Source organism: Jaculus jaculus, chromosome 1, assembly GCF_020740685.1.
Source record: "Jaculus jaculus isolate mJacJac1 chromosome 1, mJacJac1.mat.Y.cur, whole genome shotgun sequence".
Lineage (NCBI taxonomy): Eukaryota > Metazoa > Chordata > Mammalia > Rodentia > Dipodidae > Jaculus > Jaculus jaculus.
This window is the reverse complement of record NC_059102.1, coordinates 36,019,296-36,038,762: the sequence shown is the minus strand read 5'-3', so window position 1 is coordinate 36,038,762 and position 19,467 is coordinate 36,019,296. Positions and strand designations below refer to the sequence as shown.

Below are 19,467 nucleotides of genomic sequence, written 5' to 3'. Positions count from 1 at the left end.
TACATCCCTTCTCAGATAATTGTGTGTGTGTGTGTGTGTGTGTTGGGGAGGGGGGTTTTGAGGAAGGGTTTCACTCTAGCTCAGGCTGACCTAGAATTCACTATATAGTCTCAGGGTGGCCTTGAACTCATGGTGATCCTCCTGCCTCTGCCTCCCAAGTGATGGGATTAAAGGTGTGTGCCACCACACCTGGCAGATAATGGCTTTTTTGTTTGTTTGCTTGCTTGTGTGTTTGAGGTAGGGTCTCACTCTAACCCAGGCTGATCTGGAACTCACTCTGTAGTCCCAGGCTGGCCTCGATCTCAAGGCATTCCTCCTATCTCTGCCTCCCAAGTGCTGGGATTAAATGCTTGAACCATCATGGCTGGCCCTCAGATAATGTTTTAAATGTGTAAAGGGGGCTGGAGAGATTGCTTAGTGGTTAAGGCCCTTGCCTGCAAAGCCTAAGGACCAAGGTTTGGTTTTCCAAGCCTACGGACCAGGTTCAATTCTCCAGTACTCATATAAGCCAGATACACAAGGTGGTGCATGTGTCTGGAGTTTGTTTGCAGAGGCTAGAGGTCCTGGTGTGCCCATTCTTTCACTGTCTCTCAAATAAATAAACAAGATAATTTTTCTAAAAAGTCTATAAAGTCACAGGACTATAAAGGAACTAAAATAATTATCAAACATGTTTTGGTTTGGTTTCTTGGTTTTTCATGGTAAGGTCTCATTCTAGCCCAGGCTGACCTGAAATTCACTGTGTAGTCTCAGAGTGACCTCAAACTCATGGTGATCCTCCTACCTCTGCCTTCTGAGTGCTGGGATTAAGGGCAGGAATCACCATATCTAGCATCAAAATATTTTAAAAAACAAATTTGTGATATAGTAATGCATGCTCTTTAAAATCAGTGCATGAAATAACAAAATTGATGATCAAAATTGTAAAGTAATGATACACATAAGTTAGTCATGAAAACATCTATAACCTCCTGATAACGACAACACGGTATTAAATTCATGTTAAGAGGAAAGGCTAGATTCCTGTTAAAAGTTGTTACAAATCAAGATGCCGTTTGTTTTCTATCTATGTTGTCAAGCCTCAGCTTGGAGAGCTCTGATCTAGAGACAGAGTTTCCAGGCGTCATGGAGCTCCTCCAGGGAGACACCAGAGTGTAGAGAGGTAGCCAGTGTCTGAGGAGGAAGGCGCAGAGCAGGGGGAGGTGACGCCCTTTCACTCAGCCCGGTAGCCTTTCCTCTTCGCCTTTTCTTGTCTTCCAACACATTCTGTTGTTCTCCTCACTCCCCTGTCAAGTTTAAAGAGCCAGGCAGTAGGGACAGTGGAGCAAAGGAGCAGTCCAAAGCCCCATCCCAATATCCCAGATCCGGGAAGCAGGTTTTGGTGGAGGCAGCCTCTGATGCGGCACCTTAGGTCTGAGCCTGTGGGTCATTTTTGTTCCAGAATGGTTGTGAAAGGTTACAAACAACCTTTGACATTAGAAGACATCTGGGATGTCGATGAAGAGATTAAAACGAAGAGTGTAGTGAGTAGGTTTGAAGCGTTCATGGCAAGAGACCTACAGAAAGCCAGGCAGGCGTTCCAGAGACGGCGGCAGAAGAACTCCCAGCGGAGCTCCACGCTTCATGGCCTGAATAAGAACCAAAGTCAAAGCCAAGATGTCCTTGTCCTGGTAATTTTCCCACAGGTGTCCCTGTGAATGTACCAATATGTTCCAGGCAAGAAGTAGTGTCACTGTGATTCCAATTTACCTTTGTATAGTGTCTTATAATTTTCACTGCATTTTATATTGCCAGTAGTAATGCCTTAGTGATGGATACATGAGTATATACTGTGTGGTTATTTCTCCTTTTGAATGCATTTGAAATTTCTATAGTATAAAAGTCGTTTGATGCCTTAACACTACTAGAATGTGCTCTGTGGTGGCAGTTAGGGTTAGCAACTAATTTATTAATTCATTCACTTAAAAATATTTGTTGAGCACAGCTGTGTGAGTGAAATTATTTTGGGACTGTATAAAAGTAACAAATCTGATAGAATGCTCATATTTATTTTGGGAGGGGTCTTGCCCTAGCCCAGGCTAGCTTTGAACTCACAGTGATCCTTCTACTTCAGCCTCCCAAGTACTGGGATTAAAGGTATGTGCCACCACACCTGGCAAAATGCTCATATTTAGAGAGCTAGAAAATAAACAATAAGCCAATATACATATTAAGAATAATAAATGTGATGAAGAAATTTCTTAAGATGGGAGAGATGGTTCCGTGGTTAAAGGTACTTGCTTGCAAAGCCTGACAGCTGGGACTAAATCCCCAGTACCCATGTAACGCCAAATGCACAAAGTGGCATGTTCATCTGGAGTTCATTTGCAATGGCAAGAAGCCCTTGCTTGCCCATACTCTCTCTCCTTTCCTTCTTCCCCCTCTCTCTGCTTGCAAGTAAATAATTAATAAAATATTTTTTAAGGAAACAAAAAAAGTTAAATAGTTGCTAGTAACTGAGGAAGCTATGGCAGGTGGCTCACTGGAACCCATGAGTTTGAGACCAGCCTGAGCAACATAGTAAGACCCTATCTCAAAGAAAAGAAACAAAAGGAGAATAGGGAAAAAGGAAAGGAAAGACAAGGGAATGGACAGGAAAGGGAAAGATGTTAGTGGATGTAAAGTGAAGCTCTGCTTTAAACAGGATAATGGAACTGGCTTCCAAAACTGTTGACATTTGAACAGAGGCCCAGATGAGAACAGTCCATCTGAGACATAATCAGAGGGAAGTGCACTCTAATCAGAACGAGGAGGAATGTGAGAATGAGCGGCCAGGCATGTGTAGCATGTTCAGAGAACTGAGCAGAGACCGCTGGGGCCCAGAGAGAGCTCAGTATGGGGACAGGAATTGTGGAGCATTGTAGCCAGCCTGGGTTTGATTTGAGTCTGATAGAAAGCCACTAGAAGGTTTTGAGCCAGGAAGAAATGTGTTTGGACTTATCTGTTCAAAAGCTTATTTAGTTTGCTATTTCCACGAGTCGTTATTGTAGAGCAGGAGGCCAAGCAGGGAGGAGGCTGGCACTTGGTCAGACAAGAAAGACTGATCAGGTGGACCCCAGCGAGAACAGCTATGAGAGATGTCACTGGCAGGAAAACTTGGAAACAGGCTGCGAAGGTGTTATTTGGGGCATGTAAGAAAACGAGGCTAGTAAGTGTATGTCTCACACATTTGTTTGCTAAGGTTGCTGTCCCAAAGTTTTGCAAACGGAAGGTGAAACAAGAGTCCGGGCATGCCAGTCAGTGACAGAGAACCTGCTCTGCCTGTGAGGCCCTGGGCTTAATTTCCAGCATGGCAAACACACAGACAAAGAGGGGAAGCAAGCGGGGAGAGAGAAAGAGAAAGGGAGAGAAACAGAGAGAGGGAGAGGACAGGAAGAGAGGGATAAGGAAAGAGGGAAAAGGACAGTGAGAACAAGGAGAGGGAAAGAGGGAGGAGGAAGAAGGACAGAACAGAGAAGGGGAGAGGAGGGAGAAGGAAGGAGAAGAGAGGATGGGGGAAAGGGAAGAAATATATTATCTCCCAGCTCAGGAGTTAGAAATCTGAAATCAAGATATCTGCAAGTCGCTCTCTGTCCTAAAACTCATAGGGAGGAATTCTTCCTTATGTTTGTACATCTGGATTTTGCCAGAAATTCTGGGTATCCCTTAACTTGCAGTTGCATCATCTCATTTTCTGCCTTTAGTGTCACATGGTCACCTTCTCTCCGTCTCTTCTCTTACAAGGGCACCTGTCATACTGGTTTACAGCTTAGCCTAAAGGCTTCAGTTTGATTACACTTGCACAGACCCTATTTCCAAATAAGGGCATATTCTAAGACAATGAAGGTTAGGACTTCAACATGTCTTTTATCTTTGAGGGACATGGACATAATTCATCACCTTAAAGCATCTTCCAGCAACTACAAGCAGAAGAGAGCACACAAGGCTTCTGCACATGCAAAGTACAGATTAGCATTTCTTCACAGTGTGATCTCCACTCACCTTACCCCAGGCCCTCACTCAGTACTGGGCTGTACATGGCCTTGCACTTGATAGATTTCTTCCATCCTCTATCATCCCCAGACTTTGCATTTTTTAGTCCAGGTCTTTCTGACTTTCAATCCATAATCCTCCTGCCTTAGCCTCCTGAGTGCTGACATTCCAGTTGTGACTCAGCACACTTGTCTTTACATGGACATTTAACTGGTTTGGTTGCCTGATTATGATCTAATCACTGCTTATGATATGAGTTAGAAGGGAGAGAGAACAAGAAGGTAGATAGCAGTAATGAGGGGAAGACTGAAACCTATGTTGAGAAGGCAACGGGGCTCACAGGCCCTGCTTGAATGCTGGAGCTGTTCAGAGCAGAAACAAAGTCTTACAGGGCACAACTGGGTGGATGCTGATGCTGTTTGTTTTCGTACCTAGGAAGAAACTAAAAAGAAGAAAAAGAAGTCTGGGAACACAAAAGATTATCCCAAATCCTGGCTGGTCAAATCCCTCTTCAGGACTTTCTATATGGTGCTCCTGAAATCATTCCTATTGAAACTCGTGCATGATATCTTCTTGTTTCTGAATCCTCAGCTGCTGAAGTGAGTCTCAAGTCTTGGGCTGTCTTTTCAGGGCCTCCTGTGCCACCCTCCTTCTTACCCTTTGTATGTGTAGGCAAGAATTTTCATTAAATTCTCATTAAAAAAATATTGTTAGACAGGCGTGATGACTCACGCCTTTAATCCTAGCACTTGGGAGGCAGAGGCAGGACTGCTGTGAGTTCAAGGCCACCCTGAAATGACATCGTGAATTCCAGATCAGCCTGGGCTACAGTGAGACCCTACCTTGAAAAACCAAAAAAAAAAAAAAGAAAAAATATATTTTTATTTTATTTATTTGCAAGGAGGGAAGGAGGGAGGGAGATAGAAGAATGGTCACGCCAGGGCCTCCAACCACTGTAACTGCAGGTGCACGCGCCACTTTGTGCACCTGGCTTTATGTGGGAACTAGGGAGTCAAACCTGTGTTAAGTTTTGCAGTCAAGTGCCTTAACCACAGAGCCATCTCTCCAGCCCTAAATTCACATTTTTGAAAAATCCTCATAGTTTTCTTCCACTTTATAGAGTGTGAGGCAGTTTTCATGATTTAGATGTTTTAGCCTCTCTCTTTGCCTTGCCCCTCTCCTAGTAGGAGGCCAGACACTAGGCCTCTTTTTTTTTCTCTGTTTTTTCCTTTTTTTTTTTTCTGTTCTGTGCCGAGAAAGTCTTCCTGATTTTTATTTTTCCCTTAAGGCCTCTTTCTTTTTTTTTTAATTTTTAAATTTTTATTAACATTTTCCATGATTATAAAAAAATATCCCATGGTAATTCCCTCCCTCCCCACCCCCACACTTTCCCCTTTGAAATTCCATTCTCCATCATATTACCTCCCCATCTCAATCATTGTACTTACATATATACAACATCAACCTATTAAGTACCCTCCTCCCTTCCTTTCTCTTCCCTTTGTCTCCTTTTTAACTTACTGGCCTCTGCTACCAAGTATTTTCCTTCTCATGCAGAAGCCCAATCATCTGTAGCTAGGATCCACATATGAGAGAGAACATGTGGCGCTTGGCTTTCTGGGCCTGGGTTACCTCACTTAGTATAATCCTTTCCAGGTCCATCCATTTTTCTGCAAATTTCATAACTTCATTTTTCTTTACTGCTGAGTAGAACTCCATTGTATAAATGTGCCACATCTTCATTATCCACTCATCAGTTAAGGGACATCTAGGCTGGTTCCATTTCCCAGCTATTATAAATTGAGGAGCAATAAACATGGTAGAGCACGTACTTCTAAGGAAATGAGATGAGTCCTTTGGATATATAAGGCCTCTTTCTTATTAAACAGACCTGCTAGACACCAGGCCACATCTAACAGTCAGACATCATGACTCAGGAGAGTAGTTAACTTTGTCTCTCCTCAGTCACAGTGCTCCTTAGGAGGGTCAGGCTAATCATGATAAGGCTTTGCAATCTGCCACTGTCTGGAATGAACCACCACCAAGGGGGCCCTTTGATCTCAGGTGGGATATGGGCTTCCATTATCTAGAAAGGAGGCAACTGCTCTCACTCCCTGTGACAGTGGCAAATAATTGCAGAGACAACTTGTGCAGAACATTTCTCTATCCATCTTGAAATAATTAATTAATTTTTATTTTACTATGGACATACTTAGTATGGATACATCACGTGTTGGTACCATTCTTTCCCTCATCCCTGCCCCCATTCTGCAGGGGGCACTCCTCAGGGGGATTGCAGGTTTTCCCCATGGGGTTGTGAGTTATGTGTTGTGAGAGCATCCATCAGTTATGGGGGCGGGGGTGGCGGGAGGCAATGCCTATGGGCATGATGTCCCAAACTGTGGCTCTTACAATCTTTCCACCCTCTCTTCTGCAAAATTCCCTGAGCTAAGGTGGGTATGTTTGAAGTCTACTTCAGTGGTGAGGTCTTAGGAGCCTCTGGATCTCTGCTTTGGTAGGTGTTGAGTAACCTCAGCATCTGTCTCCATGCTGGCAGTGGTTGTCAGGTTCACCATGGAAGCAGCGCTCTTGCTCGTCTCCCCAGTTCCTTTGTGATTTCAGCTGGGGCTAGGCTGAAGTGTGACGGGTAGTTTATCTCCCTGGGTCTTGCTACTTTCTGAAAAAAAAAAAAAAAGATTCTCCAATGAAGAGTGAAGTCAGCATAGGTTAAATGGGATAAGTGTTATTAATTTAGGGAGAGGGAGAGAGAGAGAGAGGGAGAGAATGGGCACATCTGGGCTGGGAGCCACTGCAAATGAACTCCAGATGCATGCACCACCTTGTGCATCTGGCTCATGTGGGTCCTGGGGAATTGAACCAAGATCCTTTGGCTTTGCAGGCAAGAACTTTAACTGCTAATCCATCTCTTCAGCCCAAGTTTTTCATTTTTTCTCCACTCTCCCCTTCCCCTCCCCCCAAACCATTACATCCCTATTGTCTGGGCCTTGAGTTGCTTGTCAGGTATGCCAGAAACTCGAGCTGATCCAGGTTAGGAACCACAGGTGAGTGAGTTTGCTAAGTATGATCGGCTCCAAGTCCATAGATTTTCCTTCAAATTTCATTTTATTATTTTTTCTTACTGCTGAGAAGAATTCCATTGTGTAAGTGTACCACAACTTCATTATCCGCTCATCCAATGATGGGCACCTGGGTTGATTTTATTTGAGAGAGAGAGAGCAGAGAGAGAGAGAGGCAGAGAAAGAGAGAATGGGCATGCCAGGGCCTCCTGCCACTGCAAACAAACTCCAGGCACATGCACCACCTTGTGCATCTGGCTTATGTGGGTACTGGGTGAATTAAACCTGGGTCCTTAGGCTTCACAGGCAAGTGCCTGAACCACTAAGCCATCTCTCCAGCTAAATTCTTTTTAATTTTTTTTTAGTCGAGGTCTCTCTATGTAGCTCAGGCTGGCACTGAACCCTTGATTCTCCTGCCTCAGCTTCCTGAGTGCTGGGATTATAGGTTGTACCATAATGCACAGCCTTTATCCATTCTCACATCAGTGTATTATCAACCTTAAGCTAGCCTTGATGTCCATCACCAGTAAAGGAAAGAACCCTGGCAAGGTGAAGTTTAAGTCTTCCAAGCATTGTAGAATTCAGGTAGCTTTGATTACCTGCAACATAAGAGTAGGCAGCTGTTTCTTTCTTTTCTTCTCACAGTTTCCCCAGGCCCTCTATGTGGGATCACTTGCCACGTGAATGCCTTTCTTTGGCTCTGTACTTCCCTCAATAAATATAATAGTTGGGCTGGGCATGGTGGTGCACGCCTTTAATCCCAGCACTTGGGAGGCAGAGGTAGGAGAAGTGCTGAGAGTTCGAGGCCACCCTGAGACTACATAGTTAATTCTAGGACAGCCTGAGCTAGAGTGAAACCCTACCTCGAAAAACAAAAGGCAACAAGATAAATATATAATAGTTGAACAATTTGAAAAAAGAGTACGGGGTGACAATGTATGTGGAGAGTGGGGGCCTGACGGGCATTCCTTGCTTGGTTTTGCTCTGGCAGATTTCTCATTGCCTTCGTGAGTGACCAAGACACATACGTGTGGGCTGGATACCTCTTTGCCATCCTCTTGTTTGCTGTGACTCTCATCCAGTCCATCTGCCTTCAGAGTTACTTTCAAATATGTTTCATGCTGGGAATGAGTGTGCGGACTACCATCATGGCTTGTGTGTATAAGAAGGTAAGTGAATCCCCAAATAGCAAACATAAGCATTTACTCCCAGACTGAGGAACATTTGATGAGTATAAAAACTGACCTCAAAACTTAATTTTGACTAGTCATACAGGCATCTATGAATGTTTCTTTGGAAATTAAAATATGAAGTAGAGCTGGATTGATGGCTCAGGGATTAAAGGTGATTGCTTTCAAAGCCTAACAGCCTGTGTTTGAGTCCCCAGTACCCATGTAAAACCAGATGCACAAAGTGGTACATGAATCTGGAGTTTGTTTGCAGTGACAAGAGTCTGTGGCACCATCATTCTCGTATTTTATCTCTCTCTCTTCTTGAAAATAAATAATAAGAAATTTTTTAGGGCTAGAGAGATGGCTCAATGGTAAAGTTGCTTGCTCACAAAGCCTAACGACCCAGGTTCAATTTCCCAATACCATAAAGCCAGATGCACAGGGTGGTACATGCACCTGGAGTTCATTTGTAGCATGCCCACTCTCTCTTTTTTCCTCTTCTCTCTTTCTCTGCACTTGGAAATGAAAATATGAAGTTTATTCATAGATGTGAGTGTAGGGTGGGTGATACACCCCAGGGAGGAGCTGGCAAACAGCCCAGGATGGGCCTTTAAGCCTTGAAGGGTTAGATAGCCATTGTTCTTGTTGCCTCTCCTGACAAAGCAAAAAAGCCTTAGAGAATATAAGGTCAGAAAAGAAACTGGCTAAGGGTCAAACCTAAAACCATCCACAATAAATTCAAATATTCAGTGACACCAGGTTCAGAGACCTGGTATATCTACTTCAAATTACACTTTTTTTTTGGTTTTTCAAGGTAGGGTTTCACTCTAGTCCAGACTATGTGGTCTCAGGGTGGTCTCGAACTCATGCTGATCCTCCCACCTCCTAATTTCGAGTATTGGGATTAAAGGCATGTGTCACTATGCCCTGCTCAAATTATACTTTTGCCAGTAGGACTAGACTGCTGTATGGTCATAGCTCTGTCTCCAGAACAAATTTTGCCTCACAACTATTTTTTTCTAGCCTCTTTCTTTCTTTCTTTCTTCCTTCCTTCCTTCCTTCCTTCCTTCCTTCCTTCCTTCCTTCCTTCCTTCCTTCCTGTTTCCTTGTTTCCTTGTTTCCTTCCTTCCTCCATTCATTCATTCATTGTGTGATGCTGGTGATAAAACTTTGGGTCTTGTGCATGATACCACTGAGTTACAGCCACAACCTAGCTCCTTCTTTTCCTAAGCTTTAGCAGTTACCAAACCATCCTCTGAGAAGGTTGTTTTTCTGTTTTTGTTTTTGTAAATATATTACCTGAATACTGAAGACTTACAAGCTTTTCTGTTTCCTTAAAGTGATTTTTCTTATCTCCCTGCTGACATATGGTTTTTAAAATTTAAAACTATACATATTTTTTTCTTAGGAAAAAAGCATTTTTCCTATATTCCAGATATCAGAATGAAGTCTAATTTTTTTCCCATAAAATGGTAATACAGGGCTAGGGAGGTGGCTCAGTGGGTAGAGCTTGCCACAGAAGCCTGAGAATCTGAGTTCGGATCCTCAGAACCCACATAAAAGCACAGTAACACATCTGTAATCCAAGTGTGCCTACCACAAGAAGGGAGGCAGAGACAAGGAGGATCTCCCGGAAGCTTGTGGGCCAGTTAGCCTTGCATACACAGCAGCAAACATAACCCGGGCTTGTCCTCTGACTTCTACACATGTGCTGTGGCTCACATGTACCTGCAGTCACACACACACAAAGAGAGAGACTTAGAAAATGCATATATAGCAGTTATGATCCATGACTTTAAGCTTTAAGGGGAATATTCACACAAGAGGGGATAGGACTTGTTGATAGGTCAGAATATCAAATATCAATTGCCTTCTCCTCCTCTCTCCACCACTCACTGTAAAGTTCCATGATAGTTACTTCTAATTTATAGTTTCTACTTTTCTCCTTATTTCTGTCACTTGAAATGCAAGGTAACTTGGTCTTACATAAGTCAATGTCAAGAGATACCAACAGACAGTCTTAGTGTCTTTTGGTCAGCAGTCCAGTCAAGTCCTTTGAACTCAGGTATTCTTACCCTGGAATGTCCCCCCCCCCCAAATAGATTTTTTAAAGCTCTTTATGTCTTTTAGAGATACTGAACTTCTGCTGGCATTTAAATTAAAACTGTGATGATCTATTATCACTATGTTGATTCTTAATATATTCCAGGTTTGGTGACAATCAATAAGGAGAGTTGTAGGAGAGCTCTTAACAATACTGTCATTCAAATAAATACAAAAAGTATAATAAAATTACTAATTTTATATGTTTAGATAGTGCTTCACTACTTATTAACAATTTTCATATCCATTATCCATAGCCATTTGAATAGGTACATTATTCCTATTTTATAGAGAACAGTAAGATTTAGATAAATTCAATGCTTATAATCACATATCCAGGAGTTGCCCTCAGACAAAAGCGATCAGAACTAAATGCATGACCTTTCATCTCTTTATTTTTCCTTTGCTTTTCCATTCTAAAGGGGAGGCAAAGTAGAGGGCTGATTATTCTAGAACCACAGTGGCCAAACATTTTAGGAAATTTCTGTTCTTTAACAATACAACCAAGAATCTTGGTATGTTCAAAACTTGTATTGATATATTAAGGAGACAAGAGTGATTCTAGGAGAAGAATGGAGATGGGCACCTAAGACCACTGATAGCCCACTGTCTTTTGGGGAATTAGAAGGCTTCCCTTCTTCTGGGAAGAGGTAGGCCACACCAGATTGTATCATGGGGAACTTAGGAGCTTAGTGTATTCTACGTTCAGAGCTCTGGTGCATATGGGTAAGGCTGTGTGGTGTGTGTGTGTATTGTTTTGAGACAGGAACCCCATTATAGTTCAGGCTGACTTAGAACTCACTACGTGGCCCAATGCCCCCTCCTCAGCTTCCGAGCGCTAAGATTACAGGTGTGAGTCATCATACCTACCTTTGCAAGTTATCCTTATAAGAATATTAACATTCTGACCATCTAACGTGGAGGCAGAAAACCCATATCACCAGATTCAGACATATAGAATTTGTCTGCAAATTCCTAACCATAGAGAAAACATTTTACTTCAGATGTGTGAATTCTAAAGCTCTATTTTTAGTTCTAAAATTCACCATTACTATAATACTACAGCTGCAAATAAGATAGCCTCATCAAGCCAGCCATGGTGGGGCACGCCTTTAATCCCAGCACTTCGGAGGCAGAAATAGGAGGACTGCTGTGAGTTCAAGGCTACCTTGGGACTACATAGTGAATTCCAGGTCAGCCTGGGCTAAAGTGAGACCCTACCTTGAAAAAACAAACATAAACAAACAAACAACAAACAAACAAATTAATAAAAGCTAGCCTCATCAAAAGGGGGTGCACATATCTGGAGTTCATTTGCAGTCGCTTGAGGCCCTGGCATGCTCATTCTTTCTCTCTATATATCTGTCTCTCTCTCTGTCACTCTAATAAATAAATAAAAATTAACAAAAAATAAAAAAAAATAAAAAAAAAAAAGTCTCCAAAGCAGAGTCAACAATGCTGATTTCTTCCTTTCTTCTCTCCTTCTCTCCTTTCACTCTTCCCTCCCATCTTTTATTCTGTTCCTCAGTGCTGGATTCCCTATGGTGTGCCACACAACACAATAGTGAGATGGAGTTTATATCCAGTAGATAAATAGAAAAATATGTTTGATTATGATGAAGGCAATGAAAGAGGTAATTATAGGAGTGCAGAGGAGGGGTATCTATCTCAAATTTGAGAGTTAGATAGGCTTCTTAAAAGTTGCATTAAATGAGCCCGGTGTGGTGGCACATGCCTTTAATCCAAGCATTTGGGAGACAGAGATAGGTGGATCACTGAGAGTTCAAAGGCATCCTGAGACTACATAGTGAATTCCAGGTCAGCCTGGGCTACCTCAAAAAATAAATAAACAACAAAAAGGTTGCATTTAATGGCTGGAGGAATGGCTTAGTGGTTAAGGCACTTTCCTGTAAAGCCAAGATTCCAAGTTCAGTTCCCCAGGACCCACATAAGCCAGATGCACAAGGTAGTACATGCATCTGGAGTTTATTTGCAGCACCTGGGGTCCCTAGTGCACCCATTCTCTCTCTCTCTCTCTCTCTCCTTCTCTTTCTCTATCAAATAAATAAATAATTTTTTTTAAGTTGCATTTAAGCTGACACCAAAGGACAAATGGGAGTGTTTTGGACAAAGAAGTGTCTAGGTGGGTGTGGAAAGGTGAACATAAGAGGAAAGCGTGATTTTAAAAACTGAGAATACTGGGCTGGAGAGATGGCTTAGTGGTTAAGTGCTTGCCTGTGAAGCCTAAGGACCCCTGTTTGAGGCTTGATTCTCCAGGACCCACTTTAGCCAGATGCACAAGGGGGCCCACACGTCTGGAGTTTGTTTGCAGTGGCTGGAGGCCCTGGCGCGCCCATTCTCTCTCTATCTGCTTCTTTCTCTCTCTGTCTGTTGCTCTCAAATAAATAAATAAAAATGAACAAAAAACCCCTGAGAATACTATATAAGGTTTGGAGATGAGAAGCCACAGTCCCTTAGAGAAGTTATGTCCTAATGGAGCTCAAGCTTTCATGTACTCTGTCTTCCTGAGTTCTGTTTCTGCTACTCAGTATCCCTGGCATTGTTTATGGAGACCAATCCTAATCTTTATCCTAGGCGCTGACCCTATCCAACTTGGCCAGGAAGCAGTACACTGTTGGGGAAACTGTGAACTTGATGTCTGTGGATGCCCAGAAGTTGATGGATGTGACCAACTACTTGCACTTGGTGTGGTCAACTTGTTTCCAGATTATCGTATCCATCTATTTCCTGTGGAGAGAGTTGGGCCCCTCAGTCTTTGCAGGTATTGGAGTCATGGTTCTCCTAGTTCCAGTTAATGGAATACTGGCCACCAAGAACAGGCATACTCAGGTAAAAAGTAGTCAACTTTGGGTATATGCCTTCTTTATCACCTAAACTCTTTCTTACTAAATCTTAGAAGGAGCCGGGGCAAGACAAAGCGTGTGGAAGACGTCCCACCTTCACAAATATACTTGGCTTTGTTTGTCTTCCTTTTAAGCTCTGACTTCTTGGGGCTTATGTACTCTGCTTTCATTCATGCTAGAGGGAAAACCCTGACTGGAGAAACAAGGCCTGCCCTGGATACCCAATTCGTAACTCCTCCACCCTGTTCCACTGGGCTGACCTTGGAAGATGTTTATTTATTTTATTTTATTTTTGACACGGCTTCCCCATCTTAACCAAACAAACCATGTACAGCTCCATGAGTGATCTGAACTCTCCCCACTACTAACCAGGTGTCAGGGTGCCCAGCAGACAGTCCTTCCACCTGCCATCAAGCACAGGTTTTATGGGTATTCTTCATAAGGCATGTGATCTGTTCATTTTTAAGTATTTTCTATTCATTTAGGAACAAATGATTGTCTTAAACATGTTTACTGCACATCTTTTCTGAGAATGCTGCAGCAAATTAGACAAGGGTTCCTTATCTTGTGGGTCTTATGTTCTGCTTGGGGCAGGGATGGGAGGAAGAGAGACGGGCAACAAAGAAGAAAAAATACCAGCTCATGATGAGTGCCTAACAGAGAGCTGAGTGTGAAATGATAGTGTGTGGGTGGCTAGTTTCACTAGGACTAGAGTCCTTTGTGCGGAGGGCATTCCCCTGACTGCCCGGGAGCAGCACGGGGAGAACAACCTGGAAAGAGTACCGTGATGCCAAGGCTACAGACAGGACGGGAGGAAGCATGGCATCTTAAGGGTCAGAAGATGGGGATTGGAGAAGAAGAGAATTGTAGAGAGTTGAAAGCTATCGGTGGGCACCTCAATATTGGATTTAAACAACAGCTGTACTTACCATGGAGATCTACTATCTGCCTCAAACCTGGACTCTACTATCACAGAAGTGTGGTTTCTTTTGCTTTCTCCTGGCAGGTCAAAAATATGAAGTATAAAGACAAGCGTTTAAAAATCATGAATGAGATTCTCAGTGGGATAAAGGTAAGAAGATGAGCCAAGGCAATCCTCTGGGCTCAGTGACTTAAGTAGTGACTGGTTTGGCCTGTCGTGTGTCACATGGCTCCTCGTTCACATACCCATAAGTCTCTATTTCCTCTCCTTCCTGTTTCTTTTTTTCACTATTGGTAACTTCCATAATTGTAAATAATATCCCATGGTAATTCCCTCCCTCCCCCCATTTCCCCTTTGAAACTCTACTCTCCATCATATCTCCTCCCCCTCTCAATCAGTCTTTCTTTTATTTTGATGTCTTGATCTTTTTTTGCTATTATGATGGTCTTGTGTAGGTAGTGTTAGGCATTGTGAGGTCATGGATATCCAGGCCATTTTGTGTTTGGAGGAGCACATTGTAAGGAGTCCTACCCTTCCTTTGGCTCTTACCTTCTTTCTTTCACCTCTTCTGCAATGGACCCTGAGCCATGGAAAGTGTGATTGAGATATTTCAGTGCTGAGCACTCCTCTGTCACTTCTCAGCACCATGGTGCCTCCTGAGTCATCCCAAGGTCACTGCCATCTGAAAAGAGAAGGTTCTCTAACCAAAAGTGAGAGTAGCATTAATAAATGGATATGAACATTAACAGAAATGCTCACTGGGCAGTTTGATGAGTATAGTATATACTTTTAGCCAGACAGCAGCAGACAATACACCCCTAAGGCTCATGACTACCCCTGTTGTAGGTTTCCAGTATCAGGGATGTATTTCCTCCCATGGAGTGGGCCTCCAGTCAAATTAGAGGGCTGCTGGTTTCCCCCATAACAGACATGCCACTATTGCACCAGTTGGCTTGTTTGGCCTGGCTGGTCAAATATAAGGCTTGCAGTGTCCACTGCTGGGTATCTTCACTGGTGATTTCTCTCTCCCATTGACTTGCATGCAGAATGGCTTCTTCCAGCTTTTTTTTTTTTTTTTTTTCGAGGTAGGGTCTCACTCTAGCCCAAGCTTACCTAGAATTAATTATGTAATCTCAGGGTGGCCTCAAACTTGTGGTGATCCTCCTGCCTCTGCCTCCCAAGTGCTGGGATTAAAGGCATGTGCCACCACGCCCGGCAATTCTTCCAACTTTTTGTCAGCTGGTCTACACGGAGGAGGTTTTCAGCTCAGCTCCAGCAGGGTTTTTCAGTGACCTTGCAGCTCAAGTATGTGGAGTTTTCAGCAATAGGGTCTTACCATCTATTCCTGGTGGGAAACCAAGGGCCTCAGCAATGGCCTGTAATGTGCTGGGGGCACCAGGGACCACCCTAGCCAACAACTCACAGGAAGATATCCCATCCCTGGCACTGAAAATGTTTTAGTAACAAACTATGGCTCCTGAGTGTGCCATTGTCCAAAAAATAGGTTTCCAGATGACTTATTTATATCCTCTTAGATTTTGATTAGCCTTCTCCCCACCTTTCTTTACTCAGTCTCTTCCCCTGACCTCACTTGGGCCTTTTAGACCCCATTAATCTGTTCTTCTATTTACATATATACAATACCATTCTATTAGGTTTCTCCCCTCCATCCATTTCTATTCCTTTTATATCTCCTTTCTAGCTTACTGGCATATGCTACTGAGTTTTCTTCTTACTTACACAGATGTCCAGTCATCTGTAGCTAGGATCCACATATGAGAGAGAACATGTGATGTTTGGTTTTCTGGGCCTGGGTTACCTCACTTGGTATAATCCTTTCCAGATCCATCCATTTTCCTGCAAATTTCATAACTTCATTTTTCTTTACCACCGAGTAAAACTCCATTTTATCATTATCCACTCATCACTTGAGGGACATGTAGGTTGGTTCCATTTCCTAGCTATTGTGACTAGAGCAGCAATAAACATGGTTGAGCAAGTATCTCTAAGATAGTGAGATGAGTCCTTAGAATATATGCCTAGGAGTGCTATAGCTAGGTCATATGGTAGATCTATTTTTAGCTGTCTCAGAACCTCCACACTGATTTCCACAATGGCTGGACCAGACTGCATGTTCACCAACAGTGTAGAAGGCTTCCTCTTTTTCTGTATCCTCACTAGCATTTATGGTCATTTGCTTTCATGATGGTAGCCAATCTGACAGGAGTGAGATGGAATCTCAATGTAGTTTTAATCTGCATTTCCCTGATGACTAGGGATGTCAAACTTTTTTTTTAAGATGTTTATATGCCATCTGTGTTTCTTCTTTTGAGAACTCTCTATTTAGTTCCATAGCCCATTTTTTTTAATTGGGTTGTTTGATTTGTTATTATTTAATTTTTTGAGTTCTTTGTATATCGTAGATATTAATCCACTATCAGATGTATAGCTGGCAAAGATTTTCTCCCATTCTCCCTCTTTGCTCTATTCACTGTGTCTTTTACTATACAAAAGGTTTGTAATTTCATTAGGTCCCAGAAGTTAATCTGTGGTTTTATTGCCTGAGCAATTGGGGTTATATTCAGAGTCTTTGCCAAGACCACTATGTTGAAGGGTTTCCCCTACTTTTTCCTCTAGCAGTTTCAGAGTCTCAGGTCTGATATTAAGGTCTTTGACCCATTTGGAGTTAATTCTTGTGCATGGAGAGAGGTAAGGATCTATTATCATCTTTCTACAGATATATATCCAGTTTTCCCAGCACCATTTGCTGAAGAGGCTGTCTTTTCTCCAATGAGTATTTTTAGCACTTTTGTCAAATATCAGGTGGCTATAGCTACCTGGACTTATATTTGGGTCCTCTATTTTATTACATTCATCTACATGTCTGCTTTTGTGCCAGTACCATGCTGTTTTTGTTGCTATGGCTCTGTAGTATAAGTTAAAATCAGGTATGGTGATGCCACCAGCCTTATTTTTGTTGATCAAAATTGTTTTAGATATTCGAGTTTTTTTGTGCTTCCAAATGAATTTTTGGATTATTTTTTCTATTTGTGTGAAGAATGCATTGGAATTTTGATAGGCATTGTATTAAATGTGTAGATTGCTTTTGGTAAGATTGCCATTTTCACAATATTGATTCTTCTGATCCAAGAACAAGGAATGTCTTTCCATTTCCTAGTGTCTTCTGTGATTTCTCACTTGAGTGTTTTAAAGTTTTTCTTGTAGAGATCCTTCACTTCCTTGGTTAGGTTTATTCCAAGGTAGTTTCTTTCTTTCTTTATTTTTGATGCAATTGTGAATGGGAGTGATTCTCTGATTTCATCCTCTGTGTGGTTGTTGTGAGCATATAGGAAGACTACTGATTTCTGTGTGTTTATTTTGTATCCTGCTACATGGCTATAGGTGTTTGTCAGCTCTAATAGTTTGCTGGCAGAGTCTAGAATCATGTCATCTGCAAATAATGATAACTTGATCTCTTCCTTTCCAATTTGTAGCCCTTTTATGTGTGTCTCTTGCCTTATTTCTATGGCTAAGACTTCCAGTACTATATTAGATAAAAGTGGGGACAGTGGACACGACACCCTTGTCTTGTTCCTGATTTTAGTGGGAAAGCTTCAAGGTTTTCTTCTTTTAGTATTATATTGGCTGTAGGTTTGTCATAAATAGCCTTTATTATGTTGAGATATGTTCCTTCTATTCCCAGTCTCTGTAGGACTTTTATCATGAAGGGATGTTGGATTTTGTCAAATGCTTTTTCTGCATCTAATGAAATGATCATGTGATTTTTGTCCTTCAATCCATTTATATAATGTGTTACATTTATTGAATGTGTATGTTGAACTATCCCTCCATCTCTGGGATAAAGCCTACTTGGTCGGGATGAATGATTTTTCTGACATATTCTTGTATTATGTTTGCCAATGTTTTGTTGAGAATTTTTGCATCTATGTTCATGAGGGAGATTGGTCTGTAATTTTCTTTTCTTTTTTTTTTTTTCTTCTATCTTTGCCTGGTTTTGGTATCAGAGTGATGCTGGCTTTGTAGAAGGAATTTGGTAGGATTTCTTCTTTTTCTACTTTATGGAAAAGTTTAAGAAGCATTGGTGTTAGTTTTTCCCTGAAGGTCTGGTAAAATTCAGCAGTGAATCCATCTGGACTTGGAAGACTTGATAACTGCTTGGATCTCCATACTTGTTATTGCTCTATTTAAGTGATTAATCTTATCTTGATTTAATTTAGGTAGGTCATATAAATCAAGGAAATCATCCATTTCTTTCAGATTTTCACACTTAGTGGAGTTTATGTTCTTATAGTATGTCCTTATGATTTTTTGAAACTTCTCTGGTATTGGTTGTAATGGTGCCTTTTTCATCTCTAATTTTATTAATTTGTGTCTCTTCTCTCTTTCTTTTGGTCATATTTGCTAAAGGTTTATCAATCTTGTTTATCATTTCAGAGAACCAACTCTTTGTTTCATTGATTCTTTGCATTGTTTTTTTATTTTTATTTCATTAATTTCTGCCCTAGTTTTAATTATTTCTTCCCATCAACTGATTTTCAGTTTGCTTTGTTCTTCTTTCCCCAAGGCTTTAAGGTAAAGCATTAAGTTGTTTACTTGCAACCTTTCTTATTTCTTAATATAGGCACTTAAATCTATGAATTTACCTCTTAGGACTGCCTTCATTGTGTCCCAAAGGTTTTGGTATGTTGTGTTCTCATTATCATTTGACTCCATGAATTTTTTTATTTCCTTCTTGATTTCTTCATTGACCCATTCATCATTTAATAGTGTATTGTTTAGTTTCCGTATTTTGTGTATGCTCTATAGCTTTTCTTGCTATTGATTTGTAGTTTGATTCCATTGTGGTCAGATAGAATGCAAGGAATTATTTCAATTTTCCTGTATTTGTTAAGATTTGCTTTGTATCCTAGTATATGGTCTATTTTAGAGAATGTTTCATGTGCTGCTAAAAATAATGTGTATTCTTTAGCATTTGGATGAAATATCCTGTATATATCTGTTAGGTCCATTTGTTCTATCATCTAATTTAATCCAGATACAAATGTTTATTTTTTTTTGCCAGGATGACCTGTCAATTGATGACAGTGGGGTGCTGAAGTCACCCACTACAACTGTGTTTGGTGTTTTCTGTGACCTTAGTTCTGATAGTGTTTGATGAAGCTGGGAGCCCCCATGTTAGGTGCATATATGCTTAGGATTGTAATGTCCTCCTGCTGGAGTGTGCCTTTAATCCATATAAAGTGACCTTCCTTATCTTTCCTAACTAATGTTGGACTCAAGTCTACCTTGTCAGATAT

At 41.6% G+C, this 19,467-nt stretch overlaps 1 protein-coding gene across 2 annotated transcripts in view; it reads left to right on the top strand.

Moving 5' to 3' along the window:
- Positions 1 to 19,467, top strand: part of Abcc2 (ATP binding cassette subfamily C member 2) — an 84,233-nt gene that overhangs the window by 28,578 nt on the left and 36,188 nt on the right. For both annotated transcript variants that reach the window (XM_045156078.1, XM_012951524.2), the window contains exons 7-11: positions 1,442 to 1,670; positions 4,447 to 4,610; positions 8,080 to 8,257; positions 12,959 to 13,213; positions 14,234 to 14,299. In XM_045156078.1, coding sequence (XP_045012013.1) covers positions 1,442 to 1,670; positions 4,447 to 4,610; positions 8,080 to 8,257; positions 12,959 to 13,213; positions 14,234 to 14,299 — 892 coding nt within the window. The remainder of the gene's footprint in view (positions 1 to 1,441; positions 1,671 to 4,446; positions 4,611 to 8,079; positions 8,258 to 12,958; positions 13,214 to 14,233; positions 14,300 to 19,467) is intronic.